Source organism: Enhydra lutris, unplaced genomic scaffold, assembly GCF_002288905.1.
Source record: "Enhydra lutris kenyoni isolate GAN:26980312 unplaced genomic scaffold, ASM228890v2 scaffoldscaffold96, whole genome shotgun sequence".
In the NCBI taxonomy this organism is placed as follows: Eukaryota; Metazoa; Chordata; class Mammalia; order Carnivora; family Mustelidae; genus Enhydra; species Enhydra lutris.
In genome coordinates this window covers 3,967,514-3,980,458 of record NW_019154180.1, presented here as the reverse complement: position 1 = coordinate 3,980,458, position 12,945 = coordinate 3,967,514, and the positions used below count along the sequence as shown (strand labels likewise).

The 12,945-nt window shown below is 49.7% G+C and overlaps 1 protein-coding gene across 2 annotated transcripts; it reads right to left on the bottom strand.

Moving 5' to 3' along the window:
* Positions 1–533: 533 nt before the first annotated feature.
* On the bottom strand, positions 534–12,742 carry LOC111139157 (dyskerin pseudouridine synthase 1). 2 transcript variants are annotated; one of them, XM_022491321.1, is made up of 15 exons: positions 12,633–12,742; positions 11,796–11,863; positions 11,055–11,141; positions 9,675–9,766; positions 9,176–9,360; positions 8,265–8,329; positions 7,782–7,908; positions 7,431–7,561; positions 6,892–7,035; positions 5,128–5,248; positions 3,761–3,879; positions 3,009–3,112; positions 2,426–2,534; positions 1,584–1,703; positions 534–1,279 (listed from the first exon to the last, which is right to left on the bottom strand). In XM_022491321.1, exons 1-15 carry the CDS (start codon positions 12,646–12,648, stop codon positions 1,214–1,216), a joined length of 1,554 nt encoding a protein of 517 aa, XP_022347029.1. In that variant the 5' UTR covers positions 12,649–12,742; the 3' UTR covers positions 534–1,213. The 2 variants fall into 2 exon arrangements, with proteins under 2 accessions (XP_022347029.1, XP_022347030.1); XM_022491322.1 differs by having other exon boundaries at positions 3,024–3,112.
* Positions 12,743–12,945: the final 203 nt, after the last annotated feature.

The following is a 12,945-nucleotide window of genomic DNA, read 5'->3' as shown; positions in this document are numbered from 1 at the left end:
GGTTTCCAGAGCAGCCCCATGGCCGGCTGCCCAAATCAATCTGTACACAAGTGGAAATGGCTCCATCTCACCGCTCACCCAGCAGCTGAGACACAAACCTGTGCCCTCCTGACGCTGGTGCCCAGACTTTGATCTGCCACTGGCTTTCATCCTAACCTTTCTGGTGAGGGAAACCCAGCCTCGGGTCTAGGCTCGGAATACCTCCCCACACACACTGGCACCTCCCGCCAGGCCCGCGACATAAATACTCCTAGCACCTTCCCTGCGACTGTTTGGGGAGATGACTGGAATGGGGGTGATGCCCCTTTTTATCTATTATCTAGCCAGTGTCCTGAACAAAGATTCCAGAGTATTCGGTCCCATGCCAGATAAAAGGCCTCAGGATCAATGTTGTGAGATACAGAACCAGAGAAAGTAACCAAAGGAAAAGCATCAAATTTCAAATAGAACAAAGTTCCCTAGATTTTTAATCAAAATATATATTTTTGTTCTACTAGTTTGACATCCCCAACAATTAGAAAACCCAACAGAAATACTTAAAAACAAGTAAACTTTAATAAGTAAAAAGTACAATCTTCTCCTAGCAATGAGTGACTGCATCCTTTGAAAGTAAAGGAGTTAGAGGAGGAAACACGGATGGTTCTTTTGCTTCCGTCACGAACACAAGCAGGCCGACGGGGGCAGGTGCGTGAAGCCGGACCCCCAGGCTCCAGAGGAGCACACGCGGGACCGCTAAGCCAGAGATGGCCCGCGTGTGGCTAGAACAGACCGCTGTCCTCACAGGACACGGGGGAAAAGGCTTCTCCCTCCAGCGAACAATGTGGTTCGGGTCTATTCCTCTACGTGCTGAGCAACGTTTAGAAACTTTTAAAAAATGGGTTGGGGGATGGTGCAAAGCAGGAGAGCGCTATCATGTTCAAGGAGCCATCGACAGCAGCTGCCAGATCTGAAGGAGTCAATCCCCAACTCTCCAAAGCAGGGAAAGGGGTGCTATCAAAGCTGCTTCCTTCACCCGCGTCCTTAAAACAGGAAAGGATGGGGCAAGCACACCAGGCGACATCACCCGAGTTCTCGGGGAGCAGCTAAAATGTGCCGGAACGCTCCACCCATCCTGGGGCCTGTGGCGCATTCCCTCAAGAACGAAAGGAATTCTGTTTTCCCAGTAAGGCTTTAATTCCTCCTCCCAGCTGGCCCCGCGCTCCAGTGCCGTCTGCTACTCAGAAACCGCTTCTGCTTTGATCTTCTTTTTCTTCTTCTTCTTCTTGGTACCATCACTGTCCTGGGAAAAAGAGAAAGCCTCACAGCACCTGTTAACAAGCAAACCAGGGACATCCCAAAAGCCCAATAAGCCTTTGCAGGATGAGGGAGGACATTCCAGAGAAAACCAGTTTTGCACAGAACACCAGGTCCTGAGCTCCCCAGTGACACCGCAGCGGGCTCTTACACACTCGCCCTCATCACCAGCAACACCGCAAGCGCGCACGGTTACTACAAAATGGTGGCACCAAGGGCACGGGTACTGTCGCTGACAGGAGGCTGCTACTCCCTTCCGCCCTGAGTGTCCTGACCGGGTATGGACGTACCCCGTCTCCCGTATCGCCCACACTCTCTAGAGCAGCTTTGGCCTTTTTGTCCTTCTTCTTCTTCTTTTCCTTCTTGACCAGCTGTGGGGAGGTCTCGTCGCTTTCACTCTCTCGTTTCCGCTAAGGTGGACACAAGCGATCAAACGTCAGATTTGGGGCAAAAATGGATGAGAAACGTTCAATAAGAAGGCAGAGATCACCAAAACAGCCCCTGACTACAGGAGGAAGCTTTCTAATGACAAACCCCAAGAGAACCGTAACTTAGAGAATTCAAGCACGGCCTCACCCCCCGAGACCGGAAGCCAGGGCCACAGCAGGAGCCTGGGAAGTTGGCCCGCACGCCTGCGAAGGAGCACAGACAGGCCCCACACACGCCGGGAGCGCTTCCCAGACAGCTCGTTCCGGGCCCCTTGGCGCACCCATTCTGTGCTCTGATGTCAGGGGTGCCCCCCGGACCCTGAGAAGCTGAGGTGGTAGCACGTACTTCCCTTGACCTTCTCTAAGGCTGTGCTAATGTGATCTAGGGCGGTCAGCCTCAGGCGAATCCGCCCCAAGGAGGGGCCAGAATAACGCGTTCCTCCACCAAGAGCCAGTGGCGCCGCCTCCGTAAGCTGGGAGCTGAGGCCAGTCTGATTTCTGAGTCCCCCACGCCCCCAGCAGACACAACAGGGAACAGGAACCGGAGCCCACACAGTCCAGAGGAGTACACCAAAGTCGCACAGTGGCTGGGGCGGCCTTGACGCGCTAAGCCATGACCCAAGACGCGAGCGCCGCCGCTGAGACAAGCCAACACGATCGTGTCCCAGAGCACACTCGCTACTGCTCCTTACTTTACTCCTTACCTTTGGGGTTTTTACTGCTTCAGCAACTACTCTGGGGGCTTTTACTACTTCGGCAACTTCCTGTGGGTCTTTTACTCCCTTGGCCCCCACCTCTCTCTTCGCGGAGTCACTGAAAGACAGGCACCAAGCGGTGAGATGTGCTGAGCGGCCTCTGGGGAGGTCCTGCTGCGTCCCCAACCGGTGATATCCGGCAAGTCTGAAGCCACCATCAAAATACTGACGACAGACAGAAGAACTCACCACTTACTGTTGCAGACTGACTCCCTCTAGAGTCCCACAAGCCAGACTAGAAAGGGATAACTGTCTGCTGGGCAGGCCCGAGCCCCTACCTGGCCCGGGTGGTCGAGAGGAAGTCCCTCCAGCCCCCGAGGCCTCGTCAGCAGCACGTTGTCGCAGCACTCCCCACACCTGGGCTCCCTGACCTCCTGTCCCGGCTCCCCTAGGCAAGCACCGAGCTGCACTGCGCCCACCCCTCAGGGCCCTGCAGCCTCCCCTGCTTCCCTGGAGCAGACGTACTACCACATCCAGGGGGGCAAGCGCGCTGTCTCTGCCTATCCGGGGCTCCGAAGCGCCCTGCCCTCACCTGTAGTCCACATACTCCTGTGTCCAGGTGGCAGGCGTGCTGTCTGTGGGCTTGCCGTGCTTATCCAGAAGACCCTGCTTGATCATCAGCTTCTTCTGACTTGCCTGGTGGACCGTCAGGGTTTCAAGGTCAGAACGGTGGGACACATGAAGCAGGTACTACGGCGGCTTGGTGAAGGCCCCTCCCTTTGGCCTCACACTTCTCTGCAAAGCACTCTGAACTCACTCTCTTCAACAGGAGCGAACATGGGACTTGTCAAAAGTCACAAAGCCTACTTTTATCAGTGACCGCCTCCGAAACGTCCTTCGGTGGCACCTGCCTCCAGCCCATTCTCCCACCATAGGGCCTTTGCAGCATATGCTCTTCCGGCTTCCCCAGACCCTCCCACCCTTCTTCACCAACAGATGTCCTTTATGCTGGCTGGCATGGCTGGCAAAGATCCCTTACCCAGACCCCCCAACCAAGTCGAGCCCCTCATTCTGCACTCCCGAGGAGCCAGGCACCTCCCGGTGCCAGTCAGCCTGCAGCATGACTTTGGTCGTGCAGTACGAGCGACAGCCATCCATTTCCCCCATTAGACTGACACCTCTAAGGTCTGAGATAGTCCCACAGCTACCCACCAGCACTCCCCAGAGCCCAGTACAAGGCAAGTTGTGGTGGCAGGGACACAGCCAAGGGCTGCCCACGTGAGTATTCAACAACGCAAAACTGCAGAGTTACTCACAGCAGGGCGCACACCCAGTCCCACTTACCTTTGGACCTAAACCCCACTTCCGAGGGTAAGTGTCTCTCTCCATGATGACTCTCTTGATCTTGGCTACAATACCATGGTCACAGGTAGAGATCACTGCTGTGGTCATCAATGCAACAGCTACAGGTGTTGGAATGAGATTAAAGAATGACTTGGAAGGGAGAAAACTTCCTATACTCTGAGCCCTAATTCCACTGTTTTATATAAATTTTAAAACCCCATTTTTGGGGCACCTGGATGGCTCAGTCGGTTAAGTATCCAACTCCTGATTTCAGCTCAAGTTATGATCTCAAGGTCGTGAGATCAAGCCCTGTGTCGAGCTCCACAGTCAGTGTGGAGCCTGCTCAAGATTTTCTCCCCCTCTGCCCCTCCCTCTGCTTGTATGTGTGTTTGCACAATCGCTCTCAAAATAAGATCTTAAAAAACAAAAAACAAAACAAAAACAAACAAAAAAACCCCAAACGTTTAAAGGGCACCTGGGTGGCTCAGTCGGTTAAGCGTCTGCCTTCACCTCAGGTCATGATCCTGGAGTCCCGGGATCGAGCCCCGCATCGGGCTCCCTGCTCAGCGGAGAGTCTGCTTCTCCCTCTGCCCCTCACCCCGCTTGGGCTCTCTCTTTTTCAAATAAATAAATAAAATCTTAACAAAGAAAAAAACATTTAAAACTCGAAACTCTACTGCTTGAGGTTTCCTTTGCTGAGGATGTTCATATGGAGAAATTCCACCTCTATGGGAAAAAAGCTCTGAAACCACATTAAAATTGTCAGTTAAAAAAAAATATTTACACTAACCACATAAAAATCAACGGTTTCCTAGATCCTCAGGAGACCTCTTAATAAGGAAATCAGAGCTATCCATTTACCGTGCCTACTTTGCACTAGAAAGAAAGCACACCATGAGAGTCAGAGGAGGGGGCGCCTCCAGTAACCCTAAAGATACACTCACCAAGCTTGGGGCTCAGGCCACACATAGCGAACAGCCTGCAGAGCCCCTTCAGGGCAACGGAACATTTGAAGTTGTAAAGGACACTCCAACAGCAGTTCAAAGCTCACAAGTTAACTGCTACTGGCAGACAAGAAACGGACTGAACTTTTCATCTCAATTACCACACTCATTCCCTTCATCAAGGGTTTTCCGTCTCCCCACTGGAGCCAGGCTGCTGCCACACACCTCCAGCAGCCAGCTGGGACAAGGGAAGCCCCACTGACCTCATCTCTCTGCCCATCTAGCACAGTGCTGTGCTTTGACTCCCCCTCCACATCCCAGACAACACAAGTGTTAAGATGAACCCGAGGAGCCAGGACTTTGGGTCCTGCTTAGTAAGCCTGGCTCTGACGGTACAGAAGGAACCAGGGCAACTTCCCTTACCCATGCAGATCGCCTCCCCTTTGGTGGTGATGACCACGATCTCCTGATTGACTTCAATGCCATCCTCGTATCGGAGAACACCTGGAAGCATGATTTTTGCGCCATAGCAGATTGCATTCACCTGCAGAGACGGCGCCGCACGTCAGAGCCCCAGCTGCCGCCCGAGCCCCTGCCCGCCACTCCCGCCCTCGCCAGCACAGAGAACGCCTCCAGGCGGGGCTGCAAAACGAGCGATCTGGCACACGCAGCAGCCACCCACCACGGGCGAGGCGCCTCAAAACACATGGACGCAGAAATGTTAAAGAGGAATTTAAATACCTACTCCTCAGAGCACCTGGGTGGCTCAGTCGGTTGAGCATCTGTCTTTGGCTCAGGTCGTGATCCCGGGGCTCTGGGATCGAGCCCCGTGCTGCATTCCCTCCTCAGCAGGGAGCCTGCTTCTCCCTCTCCCCCCTCATGCTCTCTCTCACACCATTTCTTAAAATACATAAATGAGTAAATAATACTTATAAAAAAAATAAATACCTATTCATCATTTCTCCACTTCACTTAAAGATATTTTCATCTTAAACCAAAACCCAGCCTTGGTTTTCCTTATTTACTCTTCTCTGTTTTTTAATTATTGAGGAGGGAAACCCTAACAGAAGCAGGAGACCTTTTTGCTTTTGGGGGAGATCTGGCCTCTAAAAGTCCTCCAAAATAACCAACAAGCAAGATCACTGAGGCCTGCTGAACCCATCACATGAGAGCTCAGGGTGAGCCTCTCCCGGAGTTCAATGGCTTGTGCCATCTGGTCTTCACTTACCTGGATCTCTTTTCCTGACCGTATTTCACGTCTCCCCTAAATTCACCCAGCGGGCACCAGTCTGACCCCAGCATAAGGAGGCTCTATCACATTTATGTCGTGTTTCACATTATTTTTTTTTCACTATTACAACGGCATAGTTTAGTATACCTCTGTAATTTTTTTCTATTACAAAGCAAGACGTACAAAAAAATGCATCAAAAACCTTCAACTGAACTATCCTTTGTCCCTGATATAATTACATCGTTATGAAACTACTTGTGGGGCACCTGGCTGGCTTGGTGGAGCATGCAACTCTTGATTTCAGAGCTGTGAGTTCGAGCCCCACGCTGGGTACAGAAATTACTTAAAATCTTAAGAGGAACTACTTTCAACGTTATTTAGTAAATGTGCTAAAAAAAAAAAAAAAGCTTGGTAAGTTCAGTGATGTTTAGGTTTTATAGCCTCAAACTAAGATTTAAAGGGAAAAAAGCTTTACTGAAATTCCCAAGGACATAGCTTATAATATCTCTGAAATGCTCATCTTAACTTTCAATCCCAATTAAATCTTCTCTGGCAACAACTTAAAAATATATCAAGGTTTCTTAGGCACACATAGAACTAGCAGGTTACAGGAAGGCAAATTTGATGTACCACTGATAGTTTACTTTGGAAAAATTCATAGTAAATGTTTAAACAATCTGCCTTATTTTGATTTGGAATTATGTCTAGCGTTAAATTTTCCACTCTAATTTAGTATATGTGACTTTGATTTAGTAAAAACAATTATAAATGCTTATTAACAAAGAATCCAGAGCCCAACTTACAAAACCAGAAAATAAAAATAAGCCCAATGGAAAACAGTTAAGTTCCCATCATGTCACACCTCTTTACACAAAATGTGGATTTCAGAACAGACGGCATCTCAACCTTGTGGAGTCACATTTTGTGCAAACATGAACTTGTAACCCAGAACTTACTGCACTGTCTTTCATAACCAGCCTTTTATGAGAAGTCAACAGCTTTTCCAAAGGGTAAACAACTCGCCGCAGGTAACTGTCATCCTTGTGATTGTCGTACAGCCACTGGGCATCAAGCACATCATGCATCGTCACCATGTGGTCCTGAAAAGCAGCCATGTATGAAAACTATTCAGTGTCACTGTCCCTGAAATAGTCCAACCGTGCCCAAACTTCCAAACCCTGAATGAATTTAGTCCAAACTCACTGGTCTTCATTCTCTTCTACACTTCTGTAACTACCGCTTTACTGAGATCTAAGCAGGCACTTCTGTAGGCCGAGAGGCAGCAAATGAACAGAGTAATGTTCTCTATCCAATCATCTCCCACAGCCCAGGTTTCAATGTTCCAAAGTTTAATTAACAGAACAGGGAAGCTGCCCTGAGCTGAACTCAACACTTTGGAAACCGCCTCTTCTAGGCTGTGAGGCAGGCGGGATTGCAGCAAAGGCGGAAGGTGTTAAGTACCAGCTCTAGAACTTCTAGCCCCGTAATGGTGTACCTTTTCACTCATGACTCCAGAGCGAACCCTCCGAAGTTCCTGCATCTGACCGCCAACTCCCAGTAACAAGCCAAGGTGCACACACAGTGTCCGAATATAGGTGCCGGCCTCACAACTCACCCAAAAGATACCTACGACACACACACACAGAGACGTTGAGTACATCACTGGCTAACAGGCACAGAGCTACTCTCCGAGCCAGTGAGACTACATACATGCCATAGAAACAGGCTCTGACCACACCATATTCTAAGGGCATCTACTCCTAACCAGAAAAAGTAATTCAGAAGAATGCGGTCCTGTCCACACGTGGTCAATGTCAACTCAGTTCCCCACAGGCCCATGACCCACCTAATCTTCTTTCGGGGTCATACTCGATCATCTTGCTCTCATATATGGTCCGCACTCGGAGCTGCCTCTTCACTGCAGCAATCAGTGGGGGTCGCTGGAATAAGGCACCTGTCAGAGTTTCTAGGGCCTGAGAATAAGCACAAACCAAAACAAAGACTCACCGCAGACTCTCACATAAGAGCAAACAGTCTACTGTGGCAGTTTGAGGACACCAATGAGAAAGTTCTTTTCAATCATTTAAGATCTCAAATGTCCTTTCCCTTTTTGCTTCTTTATTCAACGACACAGGGATGACTCAGTGCTTATCGGAGCCCTTTTCTCAGAAGGGACACGGCCAGAAGTGCCCCTGTCAATGCGCAGTACACGTCCAGGCTGGTCTGAGCAGCCCACTGAAAAGGGCACAAGACAGGACAGCCAGGAAAGCCACCTGCCACAGGTCTCCACGGGCTCAGATACCCAGGCTGCCCGTAATCACAAACTTACCCTAGAAAGTTGAGTCCCCCCTTCAATAGCACTGTGTAGCCGGACAATTCCCACATACTCTTTGCCTAAAAAATGACAAAAGAGTAGTCAGGTGTGGCCACTGAGTTTTCTGTATTTCTATATGGTCACAGTCCCACCTTGTGCAGCAAGAAAAGCATGCAGTTTGAGGACCTCTTTCTGTCAAATTTCCACCAAGATAGATTTCATGGTTTGGACATGGGAAAGGAATGAAGATGCTTCTTCTCATTGGGAGTTTCGGCTTCCAGTGTGCTGACAGGGACAGCTGCAATGCGCAGCATGGAGCCAGCTTAGAACAAAGCCTTGTGAGGTCATGTAGGAGTTCCCCCTGATGAAAATGAAGGAAGGGCACTTTCCGCAGAAGCAGCAGCAAAGAGTCCGAGAAGCCTGGAGCGACAACCCTAGAGCCGGACTCAGACACAGCCCCGTCTCAGTCCCAGGGACAGACTCCGTCAACCTGATGTGCACATGGCCAGTATGTGGAACTCCAAGAAAGGCAGACGGACTAGGATCTCGCAAGGGACAGAAGGTACACAACCAGAGCATCTCTGCTTAGAATTTGTTTTTAACTAGGGGCGCCTGGGTGGCTCAGTGGGTTGAGCCTCTGCCTTCAGCTCGGGTCATGGTTTCAGGGTCCTGGGATCGAGCCCCTCCCTGGGCTCTCTGCTCAGCGGGGAGCCTGCTTTCCCCTCTCTCTCTGTCTGCCTCTCTGCCTACTTGTGATCTCTCTTTCTGTGTCAAATAAATAAATAAATAAAATCTTTAAAAAAAAAGAATTTGTTTTTAACTAGTGGAGAAACAATTACCAAGGGCCAAAAAGTAGAAGGAAAGGAAACCTAGAAAGCCTTCCAATAATAAAGGAGCTACCTCTTTTCACCCCCTCTTCCACATACCTGCACTCTGCTGCGACTTCACCAAGCGAGTGGCTCGTTCTATGCACACGATTAAACAGCCAGTCACCTTGGGGTCCAGAGTACCACTGTGTCCCGTCTTCTCCACCCGAAGTATCCGTCGGATCCAGGCTACCACCTCATGGGAAGAGGGGTTGGAAGGCTTGTCAAGATTAATGAAACCTGTCCTAAAATGGAAAAGAAATCACTGTGCTGTCATCTCCAGCCCTCTGATAAAAACTGCATCTGAAGAGTACAAGTTCACCACAGGTATAGGTTATGTATTTACACCAATTCTAGAACATTCTAAAACGCCACTACCACCTTGAACAACTGATGTGAAAAGTCACTTTTTCAAGCAAACTCTATGACCAATGTGGGTTCAAATTCATGACCCCAAGATCAAGTCCCATGCTCTACCAACTGAGCCAGCCAGCACCCCTGAAAAGGTCATTTTGAAAAGAAAAGAAGTCTGAGCCATACATGCTCCCAACACATTTACCTGATATAGTCCCCAATCTCCCTCTTGAGAGGATTTGAACCACAGGGAAGAGGTGTATAGTGTGCTGTCCTTACATTTAGCTTATCAAAGTTCTGGAAAGCAATGATACAATACAAAATAAACTCAATAAACCATTAACGTATATGAGAGTCAGCACCAATATCAGCCATGTTATGGTTAACCAGCAAGTTTACGAACCCAGATTCTGCTATGTTTTCATTCTCTAGTGTGACAGACTGTTAAGCCTCTTTACATACTGGAAAAATTACCCACGTGAATAGAATTAAGACAAATTTGATCACTCCTCTAGAAAGATTTCTTGGGGTACTAAGACTGGCAACGTTTCCCAAATACAACCATCTTGTTCCTGCTCCAGACGCTCCCATCTCTGCTCTTCCAGGTCTCCTCTTCTTCATTCTCCTCTCAGGCCTGACCACAGATGGGACAGAGCTCCCTTCAACTAGGTTGCCTAGTTTAGCTTCATTACAGTACTTGACATAAATAGCGATTTTTAAAAACTATCTCCCACCCCTAGATTTTAAATTCCAAGACAGTAGGGACTTTGGCCTACCCAGTTCACTAGCATATCCCCAGAGCCTACAATAGAAAAGCAGCTGTAAACAGCAGACCTACTTGACCAAGCAGAAACTCAACTCTGTTGAATTATATAAGCAAATCTCATTCATTTACTTCATATATAATGGTTTATTATAACACTTGGTCAAGATGTGTCTCAGTAACTTTGTGTGCCCTAGCCTTCTCTCCTCATACCCGGTGCCCACTAAGCTCCTCGTGAAGCTTGTAATTCAACTCATTACTGAGCCACTCTAAAACCCAGCCAACAGTCAGCAATTTCTAGAGGACCTATTGCATGGTAGGCACTTTGGCTAAACACATTTCATGGATTACCTCCTACAACCCTCAGCCTGAGAGAAGACACAATAAGCAAATAGCTTCAGAGGTTAAATAACTGGCCCAAATTCACACACTCCCTGACTGAAATTGGTGTGGCTCCAAAGCCCATGTCCTCAAGCACTAAAGCAGTCCTACTCCAAGTGTGGCCCACAGACTGGTACAAGTCTGTATGGTGGGAGTTAAATACAGAAACCAAGAACTAATTATTTATACACTTTGATGGCAGTATGACACTCTTCTGACATTTTAACTGTTTTTAACTATAGCACCGGGTGCACTGGAAATGAAAAATGAAACAAAACTCGGTCCTTCTTGTCAGACACCTGGAAGAAAACAGCTTTAGACTGTAACATCTGGCATTTCCCAAGTCAAAGATGGTAGTGCTAATCACTCTTAATGAAGTGCTTAACACTTAAATAATGTAAAAGCTAGGTCTTGATCTGATACATAATCCTAACCACATACCTTGAGCAACAGGGGCCACTGAGATGTGTCCAACTGAGCCACCTTGGACTCAGGTTTGATAAGAAATTCTTCAGCGTGCTGTATCTCCTTACACAGGACAGAAACGCACTGTTAGACTTCCGATCCGATTCTGAACAATTCCGTTACTACCACGTTAAGTCAAAGCCTCTTAAATAGAAAACAAGGTAGTCTTTATGCCTCTTCACTGGGACTTCCAAGTGAAAAAGAAATGAACAAGGATCTCAGAAGGACAATGAACTGCCACCAAGATGGGGACAGCTAGGAGCACCTGGGTGGCTCTATCAGTTAAGTGTCTTGATTTCAGCTCAGGTTATGATCTCAGAGTCCTGAGATGGAGACCTGCGTCCCGGCTGTTATCATGGGTATGGAGTCTCCTTGAGATGCTCTCTCCCCCTTGTCCTCTGAGTTCTTCCCGTGTGCACACACACTCTCAAGAAATAAGTAAAAAGAAACAGGGACAGCTACTTAAAGAGGGACAGTGGGTCTGTGGGTGGGATAAAAAAGAATTTCAGGGGGAGCTGCTGGTGTGATCAACACTACTTGGCAAACTATTATTTGACAGGAGAGATTTAGGTGGCTGGGTTTGTGAGGCTTACAACACAACCACTACCAACTCCAACCCATTCCTTAGAAACTTTTAAAAACATTTCCTGCATGTCATGTATTATCTAAGTAATCTTTCCCTTTAGTTAAAGCAAAGTATAACATATTCCTACTCACTGCTACATCTTCTTCTGGTAACGACTTCCGCTCCTTTTTCTTCTTATGTTTCTTTGGCAAAATAAATACTAAAACAAAAAGACAAGAGATTTGGGAGTTTTTCCCAAAAACAAGGGTAACAAAGCTTAAAATAGATAATGAAATCAGAGCAAGCAGAGAATGGACGTTTCATCTAGAATTAATGGGGGAAAACAAAGTGTGTAAGGCCAAACGCGTGGGTTGCTGCGCGGCTCGGTAACCGAACGCAAGCAGTCGCACATGTAGGCTTCCATTCAGGTTCACCACGTGGCCGCGGCAGGGCTCAAACCTGCCGCAGAAGTGTTCTGCCCACGGGCCACAAAGTTCCCTAACTAATCACTGAACTGCCCCCTACCTGCTCTGTGGCCCACAGAACTTTCCTTTGACTTGGAGCCACGCGGATGTCGGAGCCCCTCGGCCCTTATTCTTCCCCGCCTGTTCCCACCGCCCTTCCGCGTGTTGCAGACCGCGCCTAGGCAGGCGGCGGTACAGGTACCACCATGTCTCCCGTCACGGCGGGGTCGCCGGCGCGGCTGCCGATGCCTTTCAACGGCGACCCGGGCTCTAAGGAGGCTTGCCTCGGCGGGAGGCCCGGGCCTTGCGGAACCACGTCACTACGAGCACCCCTCCATCCTTTGCCCTCACCGTAGACCCAAGGCCAACAGGCAAGGCCAGCAGGAGGCCCGACAGCCACGGGACCCGCCTGGCGGCAGAGCAGCAGACACCTCAGCCCCCGACACCGCCACTCTCCCACCCTCAGCTCTCCGAGGCGGCAGAGCTGGTACTTAGCCCAGCCAACCACGAGGAAACGACCCTTACCTGCCGCGTCCGCCATGTTGCCCCGCACAGCGTGCGAGCCGCGTGGGCCACCACCAAGGGAGCGAGCACAGACTCCCGCCGGCCTCGGGACGCGCCACTAAAACCCGCCCACCTGTGCGACGCCCGGTGCGTGCTGGGCCGCGGGGATGGGGGGCGGGGCCAAGCTCCGGGAGCAGAGCCCCAGGCGCGCGCGGGCCGCCTGCGCAACTCCATTGGCTGGCTCGCGCACCCCACCCCGCCCCGCATTTCCGCGTCCGCGCGTGCGCTTTGGAACTCGCCCAGCCCAAGGCTGCGTTGGAGACGCATGCGCAGC

Bases quoted from the DNA above. Each gene is read 5' to 3' on its own strand.
- LOC111139157 (XM_022491321.1), bottom strand. The intron at 9,361-9,674 runs GTAAATGTGTTG...TTTCCATTTTAG, and splicing joins GAGATTGGGGACTATATCAG to GACAGGTTTCATTAATCTTG. The intron at 7,909-8,264 runs GTAAGTTTGTGA...GCTTATTCTCAG, and splicing joins GGGGGACTCAACTTTCTAGG to GCCCTAGAAACTCTGACAGG.